This window comes from Carcharhinus amblyrhynchos, chromosome 16 (assembly GCF_965287045.1).
Source record: "Carcharhinus amblyrhynchos chromosome 16, sCarAmb.v2.hapA, whole genome shotgun sequence".
Taxonomy (NCBI): domain Eukaryota; kingdom Metazoa; phylum Chordata; class Chondrichthyes; order Carcharhiniformes; family Carcharhinidae; genus Carcharhinus; species Carcharhinus amblyrhynchos.
The window spans coordinates 35,839,574-35,862,431 of record NC_137339.1 but is presented as its reverse complement, the minus strand read 5'-3'; the positions used below and the strand labels follow the sequence as shown (position 1 = coordinate 35,862,431).

At 41.4% G+C, this 22,858-nt stretch overlaps 1 protein-coding gene across 4 annotated transcripts in view; it reads left to right on the top strand.

Moving 5' to 3' along the window:
- The window catches only part of ripor3 (RIPOR family member 3), a 207,591-nt gene that overhangs the window by 110,215 nt on the left and 74,518 nt on the right, over positions 1-22,858 (top strand). For 3 of the 4 annotated variants that reach the window (XM_080204440.1, XM_080204439.1, XM_080204442.1), the window contains 3 exons: positions 7,732-7,881; positions 13,499-13,562; positions 17,683-17,726. In XM_080204440.1, coding sequence (XP_080060566.1) covers positions 7,732-7,881; positions 13,499-13,562; positions 17,683-17,726 — 258 coding nt within the window. The remainder of the gene's footprint in view (positions 1-7,731; positions 7,882-13,498; positions 13,563-17,682; positions 17,727-22,858) is intronic. The other variant, XM_080204443.1, reaches the window with a different exon arrangement.

Here is a 22,858-nt window from a genome sequence, read left to right as displayed (position 1 = left end):
TAGCTTGTCTAGTAAGGTGAATTGACATCTGAGTATCTACCCTGTTGACTCCCTTAATAGTCTTGAATGTTTCAATCAGATCACCTTATTATTCTAAACGCCAGAGAATATAAACCCAATTTACTTAGCCTCTCATCACAGGACAACCCTCTCATCTAGTGAACCTTTGCCATACATCCTCTAATGCAATTTATATAAAACACTTTTAATGCTTTTGTCAACTAATGCTGTGGACAAAGAAACTCAAATTCTTGAATTATTGTATAACAAATCTCCTTTATTGTTACCACAAAACTGCAGCAGGCATCAAACTTTGTTATTCACAATGTTACTAACCTCTGACTTTGTTACACACAACGTAACTAATCTTTGACCTACTCCATTTTACACACAAGTTTTCAAAGATATCAGAACTTCACAAAAAATCCAAACTCACAACACAGATGCTACCCATGGCGAGGCAAACTGATCAGCTTGATGGGTTTTGATCCAATGTCATCAAGTCCCAGACTCAGGGTCTTGCTGCTTCTTGTACAGTTGTTGATCCCTGGGTGCTGCTGCCGATGTCTCTAAGTCTGTTACCCTTATTGAGACTCTGCTGGTAATGATTATACTTTCAGTCATGTACTCACAGCACAGACACTAATCAGCCAGAGCTTTTGGTTACGAATAATGACAGTTGTGCCTCTGTCAGGGGGTTGTAATTCTCTCAGAGACCTGTGTTCCATCACTGTCTGTTCATAGAATCATAGAGTCATAGAATCCCACAGTGCAAAAGGAGGGCATTCAGCCCATCTCGCCTGCATTGACCATAATCCCACCCAGGCCCCTCCTCCACACTCAAAGTATTTACCCTAGCTAATCCCCGTGACACCAAGGGGCAATTTAGCATGGCCAGTCCACCTAACTGGTACATCTTTGGACTGTGGGAGGAAACTGGAGCACCCAGAGGAAACCCATGCAGACACAGGGAGAATGTGCAAACTCCACACAGACAGTGACCCAAGCTGGGAATCGAACCCGGGTCCCTGGCAGCAGTGTTCAAGGCAAGGTAACAGCCACTGCCCAATCAATTCCCATGTTTGTTCGATAGCTGCACATCCTGTTCTTTGCTGCTGTCACAGTCCTTAGCCTGATACAGGGTTAGTCCTTTCCACCATCAAGTTTTGCTGGTGTCCACATTTTGCAAGTGTCTTTATGAATCCCCATCAAACTGCAGTATATTGTCACAAACCCAGCTGATGTTATCTGCGAGTATGTCTCAACTTGGAAACACTGGTTTGTGGTTGTGTATAGTTTTGTTCACAGGAATAGTATAAAGAGCCACATGCAATACCCAGTCAGAACTGTAACCAGCCCACCCATAATATAACAATTATTAAAGGCTATTTATTACAGTAAAGAAAAGACGTATATATGAACAAGAATCTAATGATCTAAGACAGTTACCTACAAGATTAAAGTTTATATTTTATTTATTAGTGTTACAAGTAGGCTTACATTAACACTGCAATGAAATTACTGTGAAAATCCCTTAATTGCCATACTCTTGCACCTGTTTGGGTATACGGAAGGAGAATTTAGCACGGCCAGTGCACCTAACCAGCACGTCTTTCAAACTGTGGGAGGAAACCCATGCAGAAAAGGGGAGAACTTTCAACCTCCACACAGTCAGTGACCCAAGCCAGGAATTGAACCTGGGTCCCTGGAGCTATGAAGCAGCAGTGCTAACCACTGTGCCACCATGATTACTAAACTCATCCACACAGTTTACGTAGGAATAACCCTTCAGATTTAAAGTACATTTAGAAGATCTGAACTCTTTCAGGACACCTTCTTCCCTTACAACATCCAACCCAGGTATCTGTTAGTAAAGACCAGCTTATGGTTACCACACTCTATACAATTGAGTAGTTATTCTGGAGAACGTCTCTGTGGTTCAGTGATGGGTTTTAACTGCCTACACGAGGGTTTCCTGCACTAGAACTGGCTTATAGGCTGCTGAATGGAATTTGTTCCCTTTTTTTCACGAAAAAGTTGCCAGTTAAATCATTGTTTCCCTTTGAAGACTCTGTCTGTGTATTTGGCTGTCTATCCCCTCGGTTCCTGTTAGTTCTAAAACAAACAACATATATATGTCTTCCCCGAATGGTGCAATCACCTACCCAAACTCTTTCCTATTAGCAGTTGCTAATCTCATTATTGGGATTCACATCCTGTGAAAATACCTGTTGAAATGTTGGTGGCTTTGAATTTGCTGACACATTCATGACAGCATAATAACTGTATAAATACGCTATGGCTAAAGGTTAATCTGAAGGTATAATATAATTTCCGTATTCTGCTGCTGCTTAAATAGTTTTTCTATCTTCAGTCACCACTCTTCCCAATTAATAGTTTTATTCATTAGAACAAAAATCACAGGTCAGTATAGGTATAACAACAAAGTTACTTAGTGTGGCAAGCATAAAACAAAAAGATTTATTTAACAAGAAGAAACTATTTACAACTAAAGGATTTGCGACACGACAACATGAGCCTGCTCCCAACAACTCCCCAACTTGGTCGGCTGACTTCCAGCCTCGGAGATGTGCTCCGATGTTTCTGATTGGCTGAGATTTCTGGCTAGGTCACATGGCCTGTGAAGAATCAATTCTTGAAGGGGCCATGCTACCATATTTCTTCTCCCCCCCCCCCCCCCAACTCCTTGAGCTATACTTAAGATAAAACAGCAGAGAAGAACAGTTACACATTTAGGTATACAGAAACAAAATTACAATGGGGACACTAGGATGAAAGGGAGGACTAGTTCATAATGTCAGTTTGTCAGGAGAGTTCCAGACCCTAGCATATTCCACAATTCTGCCAGGGGCCCCTCAGCTGTCAAAAACACAGGATGCTAGACTGTTGCTAGGCCCTTCTGCGTTGGCCACCGAAGCCAAAGGCTCTCTTAGTCCAATTCCAGGCATCGAAACCTCAAGTTCAGAAGCTGGTATGTAGAGGACCACTTGTTTGTCTCCCAGGTCTACATCCACCTTCATAGACAAGTAGTCAATACACTTTTTAACTCAACTGTCCTGTGCCTCCACTGCACATGAGACATGCTCTGTCTTCTCCACAGTCTTCCCTGGCACCAATCCGCCACCAAAATTTCTTGCTAAAACAGGGTCGTCAACATTAAATGACCTGTCCCCTATGTGAGAGTCATGGTACTCTTTCAGAGAGGCTTGATTTGGTTAGATTTATTGTCACATGTATTAGTATATAGTGAAAAGCATTATTTCTTGCATGCTATATAGACAAAGTATACCATACATAGAGAAGGAAAGAGAGGGTGCAGAATGTAGTATTACAGTCACAGCTAGGGTGTAGAGAAAGATCAACTTAGTATGAGGTCCATTCGAAAGTTTGATAGCAGCTTGATGATGCTTAGGTGGGCCAACTCTTCAGTTCAACCACTACTTTCTGGTGTAATGCATAGAGCACTGGGCGAGCTCAGAAAAACCTAAATGTCACCTCTTAGTTTAGGTAAATTTTAGCTTTAACCCTTTTTATCAATCCAGTTCTCTCTGGAATACTACTTGTTATTTCCATAGGGACTCATGGAATCCCTCCATTCTGGATAGTAAATGTTTCCAGCCAGTTCAATTTATTTGTTTCAACCAGTCCCGTCTCATGAGATGGGGTCTCTGTCCTTCAATCACCATGATGGGCAGCTGAGCGGACTTATTCCTATAGGACGCAGGTACAGGCATTTCCCCTTTATTTTTAGTGTCTCTCCAGAGTATGTTGCCAGAGTAGCCTTGGAATGGCTAAGACTTGAGGGTTGCAATCCTTTCTGAGGATGTCTGTATGTGTTTTCTCCTTTGATAGTGGCCACAGTGCCAGTGTCGACTTCCATTTTCAGGGCGCATCCATTGACCATTAAAACAACCTCTATGGGAGGTATCTTGCTAAGCTACACATTATTGAATGTATAAACCTCAGACACTTCCTTTTGGTAACTCCACCAGCTTACTCACAGTGTTTGTTTTCATCATTTTTTTTTCCTGGAGCTTTCTGTGCAGCCTGCTTCAGCTTATAGGCGAGCCTTCTTTCTGTAACAGATAAAGTTCTTGCTCTAGCATGTCTCTTGGGAGTGGTCTCCCTCACACCAAAATCATGCTTCAGACTTCACAGGAAGTCATAGAGTCGCACAGCGCAGAAAAAACCATTTTGCCCATCAAGTCCGCACTGACAATAATTACCACTAATGTCATGCTAATCCTATTTTCTAGCACTTGTCCCATATCCTTGAATGTTATGATCTTTCAAGTGGTCATCCAAATATTTTTTAAAGATTGTGAGGTTTCTGGTCTCCACTACCTTCCCAGATTTTGCATTCTAGATTCTCACCATGAAATTTTCTTTTTCTCAAATCCCCTCTGAATCTCCTACCCCTCACCCTAAAACTATGCCCTCTCATAGTTGACCCCTCAGTCAAAGGGAGCTGCTGCTTCCTATTCATCCTATCCATCCTATCCATACTCCTCATAATCTTATACACTTAAATCATATCCCTCCTCAACCTTCTCTGCTCTAAAGGAAACAACCGAAGCCTATCAAGTGTCTCCTTATAGTTCAAATGCTCCATCACTGGCAACATTCTGCTGAATCTTCTCTGTACCCCCATTAATGCAATCATATCCTTCCTACAATGAGGTGACCAGAACTGTGCCCAGTAATCCAGCTGTGGCCTCCTGCTTTGGAGGGGAGGGGGTGGGGGGGGTGGTGTAGGTGAGGAGGGTGTCTGGTGGGGAGGTCTGCCTCCCATGGGGGGGGAGGATTTTTCAGGCGGGGAGGGCCGGGGGGGGGATCATCACTGCTGGTGGAGGTTGAGGGGGGCGTCTGGAAATTGGGACACTCCTGGATGGAGGGGGAAGGGGGTGTGGTCAGGGTTGACCTGGAAATGATCGTGGGGGCCACAATCAGGCTGTGGGAGGGATGATGGGGCATCACTGTGGGGGACCTGGAGCTGGCCAGCAGTCAGGCTGGCCAGCAAATGGAAGGCTGACAGTTCAGTGGGAACTATCAGACCCTGGCATGAATAGGCACCATTCATCAAGCTTTCAATTATGTTCACGATTGTGACCTCTGCATTGCAAGGAGTGTGGGAGATTCTAGTGTAAAGTCCCACTGAAAAAACAATCATTTACATTGGTTTTCCCTTGAATTCAGCGCTTAGAACTTTTTTGGGAGAATCGCCCCCATCATCTCTCTTTATTGCAGTAATTGACTTCTTATTTCATAGTACTACACCTTTTTGCACCCTCCTCTGTCTTGCCTAAAGATCCTAAATCCTGGAATATTGAGTTACCAGTCTTGCCCTTCCCTCAACCAGATTTCTTTGTTGGTAACAATATCACATTTCCACGTGTCAATCCATGTCCTCAATTCATCAGTCTTACCTATTACACTCCTAGCATTAAAGACTATCCAGCCTTGACATTCAAAATAGCTGAACTCGGTCTGACATGCTTCCTTTCCTATAACATAATGTGTCTCTACCCCTCTCTCTACCAAACTAGTTTACACTCTTTCCAATAGCTCTAGCAAACCTACTTGCAAGGATGTTGGCCCCAATGTGATTCAGGTGCGGACTGTCCCATTTGTATCTTCTTGTGATATTATGAGAGGTGAGAAACCGGGCATGAGCTGGCTTTTTGCTTCGCTCACTTTCTAATCGGCTGGCCACATCAATCGACCAGTGGAATGAGCCAGTAAGATCGCTCCCATAATCTCTGGATAACTCCCGGTACCATGTGCTAGTGAGCGTAGAAATAGGACAGATGAATGTGTGGCTGAAAAGTTAGTGATGGAGGGAGGGTTTTAATTTCTGGATCACTGAGACTGTTTCTGGAGAAGGCACAAATGGGACAGTCTACACCAGAATCACATTGAGGCCAACATCCTTGCGCAGGTAGGTTTGCTAGTGCTGTTGGGAAGAATTTAAAGTAATTTGGCAGGGAGAGGGGACAGAAACACACTATGTTATAGGAAAGGAAGCATGTCAGAGTGAGTTGAGCTATGTTGAGGTGTGAATCATACTATGCCTCTTTTTTTTTTCACTAAGTGGCATATGTTTGGGTCTGAGGGCTTGCCCAAAAATGGGCACAATTCTCTCCCATTTTCATGCTCGTTTGGCAGTTACGTGCCCCCTACTTCTTTAGAGATCCTGCTTTTCAATCAATTGCCTAGCTCCCCAAATTCTTGATGCAAGACCTCATTCTTTGTTTATCTATATTATTCATTTCATCGTGTACCATGACTTCTAACTCATCATCCACCCCTTTCAGGATGCCCTGCAACAGTTTGATCACATCTCTGAGCCTGACATGAAGATGGCAACACAACATCTTGCAGCCACACCTTCGGCCACAGAAACGCCTAAATGGTCTCCTGACTAATGAATCCTCTATCACTATTGTTCTTCCATTCTACTACTTCTTCCTCCCTCCCACCCCCTTCCTCCTGTGCAGTTGTCACTTGTGTGCCAGAAATCTATTATTTATTGACAGAGGTATTATTTATTATCTGTATCTAGATTTGTTCTGGTCTAAGATGTAAATTTTATGTTTAAGATATGTCTGGCAAGGACAGCCGATGAATTGTATTGCTTGTCACATGGGAGTTCTTGGGATTCTTGCAGTGTCCTAGATCACCACATGTTCAGGAAGTGTTACCAGTTGCAAGAATGGGAGCCCTGGGTTTTGGACCTTGAAGAGCGACTGGAGACACTGTGACATATCCACAAGGCTGAGTTATATGGATAGCACATTTAGAGAAGTGGTCACACCATAGATCAAGGGACTAGGGGAAAGAAGGGAAGCTTGGCTTTGCCTGCGCTCCTATGAGGTACCCTTATCAGCTTCCATAATAGAATACCAATTCCAGAGGATTCCTGCACTACCTGCCTGTTTTTTTCTGGACTGCTGGGTTGACAGCCATTCCCTAAGTACTGAGGCTAAAAAAGCAGGTCAGGGGCTAGGGAATTCTGTGACAAGTAACTCACCTCTGAGTTTCCAAAGCCTAGCCACCTTTTACAAGGCATAAGTCAGGAGTGTGATGGAGCCCTCTCCATTTGACTGGATGAGTGTAGCAATAACACATGAGAATCCTGACACCATCTTGGACAGATTGACACCCCTTTCACCATCTTAAATATTTATTCCCTCCACCACCGCTTCACTCCAGCAACTTGACAAACTTACTTTGGCAGCACCTTCTAAAAATATACCTCTACCTCCATGAAGAACAAGGCAATCTAAGGTGTGGGAACAGAACCACCTCTAAGTTCCCAATCAAGTCACATGGTATCCTGAATTGCTGCTTCTCTGCTGTCACTTGGTCAAAATCTTAGAATCCTTACTAGCACAAGGGGTGAATCTACACCGCATGGATTTCAATGGTTCAAGAAGGCAGCTCTTTCTCAAGGGCAGTTAGGAATGGGCAACAAATGTTGGCCTTGTTGTGATATCCACATCCTGTGAATAAATAAAATGATGGGCTGAATGGCCTGCTTCCATACTGTATGATTTTATTATTATACTTTACATTTTGTAAATGGAGAAATAGCTTAAACTTTGTAGAAATATTAATTGCCATGGAAAGATTGGGTCTTTATAGAGTTTCATTTACAGCAATGTGTATTTGAACCCTCCAATCTTATTGTTGTAATTAATTATCATCCAGATAGAAGAACTATATGAATCCTATTTCATCCAATGGCGGCTACGCAATGGTGCAAACAACATGAAGCAAGCTTACTCTGTGTCTCCTTCCACCAAAGGATCACGGGAAACTTTGATAGAGATTAACAGAAACTACAGGGAATGTACAGAGGTATTCCATCTTTTAACTTTATGCACTTTGAATTTATTAGCTTCGAACATAGTAAAATAGGCTCTGATTTATCAATTTTTTTTAACAGGTTATTACTATGCTAAATTTTGGGCATATAAATTATTCTTTTTTTTGCAACTTAATCGCTGGAATTTTATCGCAAAGCCTGCCACATAATTGGAGCAGGCGAGGGGCAGACAATGGAAATGTCCGTTTTCCTCGGGTGTGACTTTCCGGTCTAGCTTCAGCAAGGCTGTTGTCTTTTCTAATTCATACAAACATATAAAAACGTATAAACATTTGAACTAGGATTGTAACCTCAACTCCACATTCCCCCAATTACCTTTCACCTCCTTGCTTAAGAAGAAGCTATCTACCTCTGCCTTAAAATATTCAAAGAATGATTCCACTACTTTTTGAGGAAGAGCTCCAAAGGTTCACAACCATCTCAGAGAAAAGAGTTCTTCTCATCTCTGTCCTAAATGGGCGACCCCTTATTTTTAAACAGTGGTCCCTAGTATTAGATTCCACCACAAGAGGAAATATCCTTTGCATGTCAACTCTGTCTAATTCCTCAGGATCTTATGTTTCAACCAAGTTGTCTCTTCTAAACTCTAAGGATACAAGTCTAGCCTATACAACCTTTCCTCATGAGACAATCAGCTCGATCCAGGTATGTGTACAGAAAACCTTCCCTGAACTGCTTCCAACTCATTTGCATCCTTTCTTAAATAAGCAGATCAATACTGTACTGTACACAGTAATCTGGATGTGTTCTCACCAAAGCCCTGTATAACTGAAGCACAAGCTCCCTACTTTTGTATGGAATTCCTCTCATTATAAATGATAACATTATATTTGCTTTCCTAATCACAAAGGACAGAGAAAATTACAACACAGGAACAGGCCCTTTGGCCCTCCAAGCCAGCACTGACTATGCTGCCTGATTGAATTAAAACCCCCTATCTTTCTGGGAACCATATCCCTCTATTCCCATCCTATTCATGTATTTGTCCAGATGCCCCTTAAAACTCACTATTGTATCTGTTCCACTACCTCCCCCAGCAATGAGTTCCAGGCATTCTGCAGCCTCTGTGTAAAAAAAAAAACTTGCCTCATATAGCTCCTTTAAACCTTGCCCATCTCACCTTAAACCTATGCCCCCTAATAATTGACTTTTCCGCCCTGGGAAAAAGCTTCTGACTATCCACTCTATCCAAGCCCCTCATAATCTTGTAGACTTCTATCAGTTCACCCCTCAACCTTCATCATTCCAGTGAAGACAAACCAAGTTTCTCCATCTTCCCCTCATGGCTAATACCCTCCATACTAGGCAACATCCTGGTAAATCTTTTCTGTACCCTCTCCAAAGCAAACACATCTTTCTGGTAGCGTGGCAACCAGAATTGAACACTATATTCCAAGTGTGGCCCAACTAGGGTTCTATAAAGCTGCAACATGACTTGCCAATTTTTAAACTCAGTGCCCCAACGACGAAGGCAAGCATGCTGTACGTCTTCTTGACTACCTTCTCCACCTACATTGCCATTTTCAATGACCTTTGTACCATACACCCGGATCCCTCTGCCTATCAATATCCTTAAGGATTCTGCCATTTTTTGTATATTTCCTATCTGCATTAGACCTTCCAAAATGCATTACCTCACATATGTCCGGATTAAACTCCATCTGCCATCCCCCTGCCCAACCCTCCAAGTGATCTATATCCTGCTGTATCCTCTGATATTCCTCGTCGCTATCTGCAAACCCATCTACCTTTGTATCATCTGCAAACTTACTAATCAAACCAGTTACATTTTCCTCCAAATATATATATATATATATATACATATATGTATTACAAACAGTAAAAGTCCCAGCAATGACCCCTGAGTAATACCACTTGTCACAGCCTTTCATTCAGAAATGCACCCTTTCACTGTTACTGTCTACCTTCTATGACCGAGCCAGTTCTGTATCCACTTTGCCAGCTCACCTCTGATCCCATGCGCCTTCCCCTGTTCTTGAGTGACCAATCCTCTTGCTCTTTATATATGTATAAAAAGTCTTGGGATTTTCCTTAATCCTGCTGGCCAATGACTTTTTGTGATCCTTTTAGCCCTCCTTAGTCCTTGCTTAAGTTTCTTTCTACTTTCCTTGTAATCCACAGTTGCTTCATGTGTTCCCAGTTACGTGCTGTACTTGCATCTGGGCTTTTTTTGATTCATGAACTCAGAGCTTTACAATTTCTTACCATTAGATAATATGCTTTTTATATTTTTCCTGCCAAAATGGACAATGTTGCACTTCCCATATTATATTCCATTTGCCCCCTCACTTAAACTTTCTATATCCCTTTGTAGTATCCTTATGCCCTCTTTACATCTTATAATCCTACCTATCTTTGCATCATCAACAACTTTAGCAACTATACCTTCAGTCCCTTTATCCAAGTCATTTATATAAATTGTAAAATGTTGATGTAATAAATTGAAGGCAAGTCATTGTGACTCAAGGTATCAAAGGGTTCATTGCCAATAATAATTATAATGTACAAACAAGGGTCTGACAAAACCAACAATTCTCCACTCCTCCCTACCTACAACTGAGGATTCTCCATGACCTAAGGTACACTCCTATGCACACATGGACACTCCATAGAGTCTAGCCTGATCATGTGGGGACCAGTCATCTCAGCATGAAGGCATCTCTGCAGGAATTCTTCATGGCTATAACCTAAGTCCAAACATCTTCAGCTGCTTCATCATTGACCTCCAATTTAAGGTCAGAAGAGGGGATGTTCACTGATCATTGCACAGTTTTTAGTTCCATTCACAAATCCTCAGATAATGAACCAATCTAACTATTTCCCATAGCATTACCATTGCTGGGTCCCCAGCTATCAAGATCCTGAAGATTACCATTGACCTGAAACTGAAATTGTTTAGCCATACAAATACTTGACTACAAGGGCAGTCAACGGCAGATAATGTGAAAATGTCAACACCTAACTCCCAAAGTCCTGTCCACACCTACAAGATGAATGTGATGGAATGCTTCCCACCTGCCTGGATGATTAGCTCCAAAGACACTTAAAAAGCTGGACACCATGCAGGAGAAAGCAGCAAGCTTGATCGGCAGCCCATCTACCACCTTAAGCATTCACTCTGTCTACCACCAATGCACAGTGGCTATAATGCATACCGTCAACAAGTTGCACAGCAGCAACTCCTTAAGACTCCTTTGACAGCACAACACATACCAAACTCACAATCTTTCCAATCTAGACGAACAAGGGAAATAGAAGCACTGGACAATCACCTGCAAGTTTCCTTTCATGCATTAACCTGAGTTGGAAGCGTTGCATCATTCTTTCACTGTTGCTGACTCAAAATCCTGTAATTCCTGTAGCAGAACATTTGTCATCCCTCATGTATGCTTTTGCTAAAGGCAGATTTTTGCTCATTGTCTGTTGGTGCTTCATCCTGAGCATATTCTTGGCAAATTTTTGCCGGTTGTGGTTTGCCATCACCTTCCACTCTGAGGGGCAGGGCAATGAGGCAGGTCCCAAGTCTACCTCAGTTGGAATTAGATTGCAATGCATAGAGTTAGCATCATTCTAAATCATATACTAGCTATCCAGCCAACTGAGTTAACCATTCCCCAGCAGGACTTTTAGAAAATCATGATAACATCAAGAAGTGACAACATGGTTTCATGAAAGGAAAATTATATTTGACAAATCTATTATAATTATTTGAAGATATTACCGACAGGAGAAAGGAGAACCAATAGATATAACATATTTGGATTTCAAAAAGGCATTGGATAAGGTACAACATAAAGTGTTGCCCAAAATAAGGATTTATGTGGTAAAATTTTAAGGATGGTGAGCAGTCAGTATGTTAGGGCGGGGTGGCTTGATACCATGTGGTTTTAACACCTCTCCCCTTTCAGCCTCCTGCACGAAGACCTCTAGTGCTGCATCCATGAACCCAGGAGTCCTCTAACTGAACTGCTGTGCCATTGCAGAGGTTTCTTCCAATTTTCCAATGTGTTTCCTAATCAGTTGAATAATCCTAATCAGCTGCAGCCAGATTTTAGTATAAATTGGTTTTAAGAAGTGCAAGCTAGCTTTAATTGATGCTGGCCTCACATGAACTTGGGCTGCTGTTAAATATGTAGCCGCTCAGCAGTGTGTTTATCAGCGGACTGCATGCCACAATCATGGAAATGAGCATAAAGTTTGCACGTTGCCCACATTACTTTCAATGGGCTAATCCTGTAATGCAACAGATACTGAGCCTTATCAAATTTTTCGCCTATTGAATTGAGCAGGAAATATTTAAAATGAACCCAAAAATGTCTAATCTCTCCAGCTGTCCATGGCAATTTATTATCTTCCTCAGGCTTGTGTCAATTAAATTCGGTTCCTACAGTTAACTTGAATTTGTAACGTAATGACCCTTCTTGCTTCATTAATCTGCTGTATAGTAACTCATCTCAGCAGGAAAGCTTTTATTTTAAAACAGATAATTGTGCACTAGAGACTCTGGGTGGTCTTTAGCCTCCCCATGGCATCTTTCTCATGGCAGAAGGCAATGTACTGTTGGCAGGTGGCAGGATATTCTGGTCGCACCACTGTCAATGGGATTTCCCATTGACTCCACCCCATGCCACCAGGAAACCTGAGACAGAAATGCGTCATCGGTGGGCCCAGAAGATCTTGCCAACACGAATGACCGGAAAGTTCTGGCCTATGTTCTTCAAGTCTGGACCCCGGATGAAATATCCATTTCTGCATAAACAATGGTAGTTGTTTTGCTGAACCATAGATTGGGATTTACTGCCTGTTTTGCTGCAGTGGGAGGCATCCCGCAATTGGCTGACAGCGGGATCTTCTGGTCCCACATTGTCAATTGAATGCACTCCTTGCTGCCTTGCAACCCAGAATAGGGATGTGCCATTGATGGGACTGAAAGATTCCACTGGCACGAACAGCAGTAAAGTTCCAGCCATGTTTTAAGCATCTGTTTTATTGAGGAATTCTACACTTTAATAGGTAAAATTAGAAATCATAAAAACCCTACAGTGCAGAAAGAGGCCATTCAGCCCATTGAGTCTGCACCAACCACAATCCCACCCAGGCCCTACCCCCAAAACTGTACATATTTTACCTACTAATCCTCTAACCTATGCATCTACGGTCAATTTAGCATGGCCAATCAACCCAAACCGCACATCTTTGGACTGTGGGAGGAAACCGAAGCACCCGGAGGAAACCCACACAGACAGTGACCCAAGCCGGGAAAAATTAGTGTGTTGACCACAAAATAATACACCTAATGAATGATCCTGTTGCTGCACTATTATTCTCAGAGAACACAGCTCTGAATGGATTTGAAAAATATTGTATAACCATTTCTCAGTTCAGAGCTCCTTCTCTAAATCACAGAAAACATATGGAAAGTAACTGGCTGATCCATAAAAATTATCATCTTTTTATTTTGTAGTAAAATTTTATGTTGCAAATGCAGAATTGAAACATATTAACAGCAAAATGCATAGATTTATTCTTACACTAATATAAATAATTCCATTCTTTTCCTTCCTGTAGGATATGTGTGTGATTGAGAGAACATTAGAAATTCTCCTGGGGGAGTTTCACATCAGAATGAAAGGTAACTTCTATTTGACTCAAACAAAATAATATTTAATAATAATTAAATCTGACTTTTTTTTAAAGAAAGTGGAATAGAATTGTGATCTGAGACTTTTGTATCTCTTTCCCAATGGAAGAAAGTAGAAGAGAATATGTCTGACTCGCATGGGGGCACTTGTTTATGCTGGCTGCTTTACCAAGGCAGCGAGGTGTAGACAGAGTCAATGTATGGGAGGCTGGTTTGCATGATGGACTGGGCTTTGTTCACCACCCTTTGTAGTCTTGGACAGAGCAGGAGTCAAAATAAGCTGTTCTACAACTAGAAAGGATGCTTTCTATGATGCATCTGTAAAAGTTGGTGAAAATCATAGTGGACATGCCAAATTTCCTTAGCCTCCTGAGAAGTAGAGGCATTGGTGTGCTTTTCTAACTATAGTGTCAACATGGAGGAACCAAGACAGATTAGACACTTAAAAACTTGAAGTTTGAAACCATTTCCATTTTGTCCCCATTGATGCAGACAGGAGCATGTCCTCCACTATGGTTGACTATTTTAGGAACTAAAGTTTAATTATAGAGATGGGGTAATCTGTGTGAGCAATGTAAAAGTAACCCTAAAGTAAATGCAATGCAAATAAGCTTGGAGTTTATTACACTTAAAAGTTACCTTTCTGACCATTGACTCTGAAGTTAAGACCATAAACAGCAAGTGGACTTCTTTAGAGGAAGAACTGGAGACATGACCGTTACAGCTTTTCAAGTAAGGGAAGTTATTCATGTTTTTCCAAGAAGTAAGAAAAGCTTTTGAAATTAAAATTTGAAAAAAAGTGCATATATTTCTACCTGGAAACATGCCATGGGTGTAATCTTGGCATGGAAATGGGAGCAACTTAGTGAGATTTTTTTGTTTTCCAGTATATCTCTACAAATTCAATTTAGAACAAAGCTAGTGGGCAAGACTGGTTGATGGATTTTTGGAAAGCAGCTAAGAGACTATGTCAGCTTTGGGTCTTCTGTGCCTGGTAGCTTCTCAAAAGTTAAGAGATATAACCAGACGTCCAACTAAAGTAGATTGAAGACTAGATTTATCGTCCATGATGCAGACTGTGTTTGGAAGCTGATTCTCAATATCAGACAAAGTTGGTAAGAGGAAAAGCAGCTGAAAGATTTGTTTAGCTGTAAGCTAAAGGAATCTATTGTAAATTTCTCAATAAAACACAGCTGTGGTTGGAGTCCTGGAGGCAATCAGCTTGTTTGTAGTTTGAAACCATTATTTTAGGTCATTGCAAACTAAAGATGTTTAAGTCACTGTGCAGGAATCGTAGGGAGGCCCATGCTTGAACTGTGGAATCTAGATTCATTAGGCTGATAAAGAAATCAGAGGGCCACTTCACCAAAAGTTAACGCAAGGACTCTAATGAAATTGTGTATTAGGTAAATAGCTGGAACACTTAAGAGAAATCAGACTGAAAACTGGAGAGCGGTGATATACTTTTTCAGTTGATCCCAGGATAAGCCAATTAACCTGAAAAGTTTTGCAAGATGGAACTCTTGGGGGAAATAGAAAGTAGAGCTATAGTGTTCAGTTAATAATACTACTTTATTTAATTCTTTGATGTTTGTTTTGTTTAAACATAAGAACATAAGAAATAGGAGCAGGAGTAGGCCATCTAGCCCTTCGAGCCTGCCCCGCCATTCAATAAGATCATGGCTGATCTGTCGCTGCTCAGTTCCACTTTCCCGCCCTCTCCCCATAACCCTTAATCCCCTCTTTTATCAAAAACCCATCAACCCGCGTCTTAAAAATATTTAGCGAGGCAGCCTCCACCACTTCAACGGGCAGAGAATTCCAGAGATTCACCACCCTTTGAGTGAAGAAGTTCCTCCTCAACTCCGTTCTAAACCGCCCCCCTTTTATCTTGAGGCTGTGCCCCCTAGTCCTACTGTCTTTTTTGAGCGGGAAGAGTCTCTCCACCTCTATCCTATCCATCCCATTCATCATCTTATACATCTCAATGAGATCTCCCCTAAAAACATTAAATTACACGGGGTAGCTCTGTTGGTTAATTTCTTGGTGTTCAGATTTCTTCTTTAAATATTATTGGTGTTGAACAGGATTGTAACATGTTTTGTTGGAATATGTTTTGGAAAAAGAACATTTTCTCTGGCAACAGTAATACTGAACAAAAGGGAAAATATTGAACCATTGACTTGTCCATTTCTTAATTGACTGATGATATTTATTAATCTTTAGCTACATCTCTATTGTCAGAAATTGGAAACAAAGGAGAAGATATTAAGCAAGTAGAAAACTTGCTGTAGAAACTTGCGGCAAGTAGAAAAAAGCACAGTAATGAGATAGAGAATCTGGTGAACTGGCGCGGCAACAATAATCTCTCCTTCAATGTCAACAAAATGAAGGAGATTGTCATCGACTTCAGGAAGCGTAAAGGAGAATACGCCCCTGTCTACGTTAACAGTGAAGAAACAGAAGGGGTCAAGAGCTTCAAATTTTTAGGTGTCCAGATCACCAACAACCTGTCTTGGTCCCGCTATGCCAATGCCATAGTTAGGAAAGCCCACCAATGCCTCTACTTAGACTAAGGAAATTTGGTATGTCAATTACGACTCACCAACTTTTACAGATGCACTATAGAAAGCATTTTTTCTGGTTGTATCACAACTTGGTATGGTTCCTGCTCTGCCAAGACTGCAAGGAACTACAAAATGTCACGAATATAGCCCAATCCATCATGCAAACCAGCCTCCCATCCATTGGCTGTCTACACTTCCCTCGGCAAAGCAGCCAGCATAATTAAGGACCCCATGCACCCCAGACATTCTCTCTTCCACCTTCTTCCATCAGGAGAAAGATACAAAAGTCTGAGGTCACATACCAAACCGACTCAAGAACAGCTTCTCCTCTGCTGCTGTCAGACTTTTGAATGGGCTTACCTTTCATTCAGTTGATCTTTCTCTATGCCCTGGCTATGATTGTAACGTTCTACATTCTCTCGTTTTCTTCTCTACGAATAGTGTGCTTTTTCTGTATAGCATGCAAGAAACAATACTTTTCACTGATGTTAATACATGTGACAGTAATAAATCAACTATGAATCCCCAGCTAGTACAACATTGGGGAAAATCCCTGAGTAGGTCTAAATGCTGCCATACCAATTATGAAGAGCTACATAGGCCTCTCGATAGGTAGATATGGACACCGTTAGTGGAGGGATGGTCTGGGCCAGGGATCAACCTTTGCACATCAAGGTGAAAAGGACTAGCTCTCCTGCGAATCTGGGGAAGCTCAGAACTATTCCCTAAAATGGCCTAGCTCATCCAATTAGTCATATTTCATGCATCACCCTAGTGTTGGAAAACCAGTCAATTGTGGGAAGCTTCACATCCATGTCAATCACATCTTCACCCCATTTTTCCACACAAGGATACTTCCAGCAGATATACTGGATACAAATTAGAAGAAGGAATTCTCCCAATTATCCTGTTGGATCCTTGAGACCAAATTTACTGGTCTAATATACAGCTGAAATGTTAACTCAGCTATAGCGTCTTTTCTTTCCTAAAAAACATATTATTGTTTGAGGTGGGCGATTGAACAATTTTTCAGATAATAGTTTTATTTTTTTAATGCGCATGTTAACTTTGTTAGTGTCAACTTTGGTTCTGAGGTGATACTCTTGTCTCTGAATCAGAAGTCACTGTCTTTTGAATGCGACTGAGGCCCCACCCAAGCTCTCAAGATGTAAAAGACCCCATTCAAACAAACGAATGGGAGAGTATTTATGGCATCTTGGCCAATATTAACTCTCAACCAAAATCACTAAAATGGATTGATTATACAGTCATGCACTTCATTCTTGTTTATAGGACCTTGCCATGCACAAATTGGCTGCCACGTTTCCCCACATTGTATACTGCGCACAATTTAAAAGCATTTAATTGGCTTTAAAACACTTTTGAATGTTCAAATGTTGTGAATGGTGCTATGGAAATGTAAATCTGCCTTTCTTATGCCAACTGGTAATAAGAGATGAAAAACATTTTGGTGTACCCAGCAAACGTGATTGAAACTGCTTTTTATTCTAAATACTAACTGTCCTTTTCCTGTGTATTTTTAGGTTTGATTGGTTTTGCTCGTTTATGCCCTGGAGATCATTATGAGGTAAGATTTTACTCCATCACGTATCCATTATATTTTTTCTGATTTACCCTTCCCCAGAATTGCACCAATAATTTACTTTTGCTAAGGTAGCAAGGGGTAAATATAAAATGCGTGTAATTAAAATCCCTTTGGTCAGAGGCCTTTACTATAGTTCAAACTTTGGATGTGACTTTGACAAGTTAAAGTTGTTTTTAACTGTAGGCCCCTGCACCTTTTTGAAGCTTAAAGATATGATCCCATCCTCAAAATTGCTCCTGCAGCTGAATGTTGGGGAAAATGTAAAATTTCCATTTTAAAAATGCTCATCCTTGTTTTCAAATCCCCTTTATTGCCTTGCCCCTCCCTATCCACATAATACCCTTTGGTCATACAACTCTCCAAAATATTCACGTTTCTCCAATTCCAGACCTCTTGGTCTTCCCTAATGCTTGACCATTGGTGGCTGTGCCTTCAGTTGCCAAAACTCTAAGCCCTAGAATTCCACCCGTAAACCTCTTTGCCTCTCTACCACTCTTTCCTCCTTTAAGACGCTCCTTGAAAACTTCGATCAAACTTTTGAGCACTGACCCTTACATCATGTGATGTAACTTTGTTTGATAACATTTTGCGAAGCATCGTAGAAACTTTTGCTGTGTTAAAGGTGAAAAATAAATGAATGACTTTTGTTCTTTCCATTCTGTAACAAAGCAGAATTAGATATTAACAGGCACATGCTAGGAGAAAAGTAAGCACATCCAAGACTTAAAAAGATTTAAGATGGATCACTTGATGGTCGCCCTCACTGGAAAAACGGGGTGGGGGGTTTCATTGTTCGAGTAAAGTGTTAATATTTTGCAAACTGGCCTCTCAACATAATAATTAATTTCGAGGGGTATTGCAAGTTTTAGCTTTGGGTGAATTGAATCCGAGTGATGGCCTATTAAGTGATAGTTTTTAACTAGCTCCAACAGATGAAGGAACAACTCTGTAAATCTGTTTTATGAGATTGACCAAAGAGCCAGGTAGAGGGGTTTGTGGGCTTCATAATCATTGCATACTTCCCACAAATGCTATGATCAACTGAATCCATATTCTAATCAAGGTTCCCTAGGTCTGACCTGCAGCCTTTATTGACAGGAAGGGATTCCACTCTATTAACATCTGAGTACTGTGAAGATAAAGACAAAGGGTGGAAATTCCCTTCTGGAACTAAAGTCCCATGCTGGGGATGGGGAGTGTTTCAAATTTGCAAAGACCTCTTGGATCTCACTGTTTCATATGACACCAGCCTCATTAATTATGCAGTTGGGTGTTTCCTGCCTTTTTTGGTAGTGGGGCAATCATCCCACTCACATAACTATAAGCAAGCACACTCTCCATGCCACTTCACACCCATCCAAACTCTATGCCCTTTACACCTGCACACCCCCCATGCCACTACACACATCCCCATGCACCTACAATCTTCACACACCCCATGCCCCTTTACAGCTGAATACATCCCCCTGCACACTATCCACGCAACACCCCCCCCCCTGCCCCCCCAAACAAATTAACATCTGCAAAATACTTCTGCTACCCATCACCCGCAGCCCGACATGACCCTTCCTGTCCTCCTGCTCCATACCAGGTTACCTATTTCACGGCTCCCGCTGAATCCCTCTCTTTTGCATATCACACCCAACCTGCCCTCCCCCCCCCCCCCCCCCCCCCCTTTAGGTCTGCATTCCCTCTCCATTTCTTCATTTCTCTCCTCCCCATTTTCCACACAGCACAAACCTTTGCCCTCAGCAGTATATCCTGCAGCTTTCCACCTTCAGCTTGATATTTTTAACCCTCAGAGAAATTGCTGGTTGAATATCTGAACCCCCCAGAACATGTCTGGACCAGTGTGGCATGCTAAGTTGGCATTTACCTTAAAGTTTGGGGCAGCTCACAATGATGAGCCTCTAGTAACTGGACCCTGGAATACCACACTAAGTGGAGTAACAACCACATGGTTCTTCTCTGCGCAGAAGTATTCAGGAGATTTCCCTGGAATATGAAAACCTCCATGGGAAGACAAAAACAATTAGGTTCATGTTGTTCACGTTCCCTCCTCCCATCCTTCTCTTTCTAAATCTCCTTTCTGCCCTCTGATCAACATCAAGTTTGAGGCTTTTTCATTTCCTCTCTCTGTGCCCCTGATTCTTCCTTTACCTTGCCCTTTGGCCAATTTCATAGCCTTCTCTTCTGCTCTTGTGAGTGTCTAGCACTCCACCACCTATCTCAAATTTGTTCTGGTATTATGAACCATTTTCCCCTACAAACAGTAAGAGAGAATGAGCCTTTGCACAATGGACAGCTAACATTCCTGTAACGCATTATAGGGCCTCCCAATTGTCTCATTTACACTTCCAACCGCATGGGATTTGGAAGACACTGACACCTTTGCCTGGAAAAATGCAAAGCATTCTTACAATTAATGTTGATAGAGCGAAGAAGCTGGGATTGTTTTCGTTGGCAAAGAGAAGGTTAAAAACAGAATGGATATGTAAGTGTTTAAAAATCATGAGGGGTTTAGATGGAGTAAATAAAGGGAAACATTCCACTGGCTGAACTGTCAATAATCAGAGATCCCAATTTAATGTGATTAGTTAAAGAACCAGAGGGGATGAAAATAGTTTCTTTAATAGCTTTCAAAAGAGAATTGGATTAATACTCAAAGGAAAAAATATTGTAGGAATATAGTGAGAGAGCCAGGCTTTGACTGAATTGCTGTTTGAAAGAACCAGTGCAGACCTAATGTGAGTTTTAAGTTATTTATCGACCAAGCAGAACAGCTCTAATGTTTTTTCAACATCTCCTCACAACTGAAGTGTCTGTCATCCCTAGCAATATGCTGAAAACTTCTCCTGTCCTCTTTCTTAGGCCTTTAAATCTTGCCTGAAGTGTGGTAATCAGAAATGTCCACAGTGCTCCAACTAAGGCCTAACTAGGATTAATTTTAAGTTATGGACCATACAATCGAGGACCAGAAGTAGATCATTCGGTCCATTGAAGTTGCTTTGCTATTCAATAGAATCATGGCTGATCTGACTGACACCTTAACTTCATTTTCCTTTCTATCCCCTAAACCCTTTGAATGTCTTTAGCATAATCTCTTTACTTTTATATTCCATTCCTCTATTTATAAACCCAAATTGCCTTCACATCATCCACTTCCTTTTAAAAACAGATGCAAATGATTCATTTAATACTTCAGCTGTGTCCTCTGCCTCTACATTAGAAGTTGTCCTTGACTCTTTAACAGCACATCTTTTTCTCCGAGTCAGTTGCTTACACTTACACTTTGTAAAACATTTTAGAGATCAACTGATATTGACTGGTAATCTTTTCTGGTGAAATCGCTATGTTTCTTAAATTAGCTTTTTCAATTCCCTTCACTATGCACCATAATCTTCTTGATAATTAATGAATTTGCATTCCTGACATTCATCATAATTTTTTTTCTGCTTCATTTTAACTTTTATTTGCTTTGTTATCTCAGGTTCATTTGCTTTGGATGCGCTATGTTTCCCTTCAAAGGAATATGCTTAGTTTGTACCTGAACTGTCTCTCCTCCAAATGCCCTTCATCATTCCATTACTGCTTTACATTCCAATCACCTTTTGCAAGCTCTGTGGATGGAATCAACATGTAACAACAGGAACGTAAATTTATTGTTAAGATCCTGGATCAGACCCCCAGATTTTGACACAATCAGTTAGGAACCAGCAACCTCTTGTTTAAAGCTAAGGGAATAAGGGCACAAGATTCCATGGTTTTTGAACAAACAAAATAAATTTTACTCTACAAAATCAGGAAAATAAAACAATTTACAATATTTATCCTGTACTCTAACATCCAGAATCAATGTGAGGTACATGCAAATTAACAGGTAGACGGTGGTCAAAGTCGCCACACTATTATAAATGGCAGATGCAATCAAGACAGATCACATGAATTTCTTCACAACTCACCCAGAAGTCAGTGCACATTGTGAGTTATGTAAACTCTGTCTCCCTCATGATGGATTTCCAATCTTCATCTTCAAAGAGCTAGCCTCTAAGTTCTCTCCTGAGGTTGCTCCAACTTGGATTGCCTCAATGACTGCTCACATATTGATGGCTTAATTTCTTCTGAGACTATGTTCTACTGGTATCCTGATGCTACACTCCAGGACTGATTCATGGATGCAACTGTAGTTTTTCAGGCATGCTGAGCAGAACACTACTGCTCTAAAGGGTTATATCTTCCCCATCGGTCCATGGCACAGTCACTGACCTTCCACTGATGGTTCAGTTTTCCAGGTCTTTTCCCGAACCTTCACTAGCTGCAGCCGGCCAATATTACCACTTTTGCTGCCTAGAGCCCCTTCTTTTGTTCCGCTCCCCACTGATTTCTCTCCCCGGTGGTTCTTTCAGGTGATCTCCATCCAGTGGCCTCCCCCTCTGAGTGGCTTCTTCACCAGCTCTCTTTTTGGTTTCTCTCACAGGGACCTCTCGTTGGGTTCCCCCTCTCGATCTTAGGGCTCATCATGATATGGCATCAAACCTGGGTACTCTGACCCTTATTTTCCAGGCATGCAGATACATTCCCAATATCCCCTGTGGCCTAGCCCTTTAACTAAAACAAATTAGAATGGAGCATGAACAGTCTATCACCTTGCCACATATGGCAAATGTTTAGAACACCTAGACCTGCTAGAAAATGCAGCCCTCGGTCTCTCTCTGGAAGAAGATAAGTATCTGTTTCTTAACAATATGTAGCATCTTTAATGTAATGAAACATACCAAGTACTTTACAAAAGCATTGTAAATCTAAGTATGACACTGAGTCATATAAGAAGGTATTCATCCTATGGCCAAAAGTTTGGACAAACGAGTAGGTTTTAAGGAGTTTCTTAAAAGAGGATTGCAAGGTAGAGAAATATAAGGAAGATGTTCCATTACTTGGGGCCTAGCCCACAAAAGCTTCAACCCTCCAAATACCTAATTGGAGTCTATTTATGCTCATCCAACACTGGATGTCAAGTAGACAGTCTGATAATATAGTAATATTGGAGGAGATGTAAGAGTCAGTGTACATGTGGAAACTAATGCTATGCAAGGTCATGGATGATACAGGACATG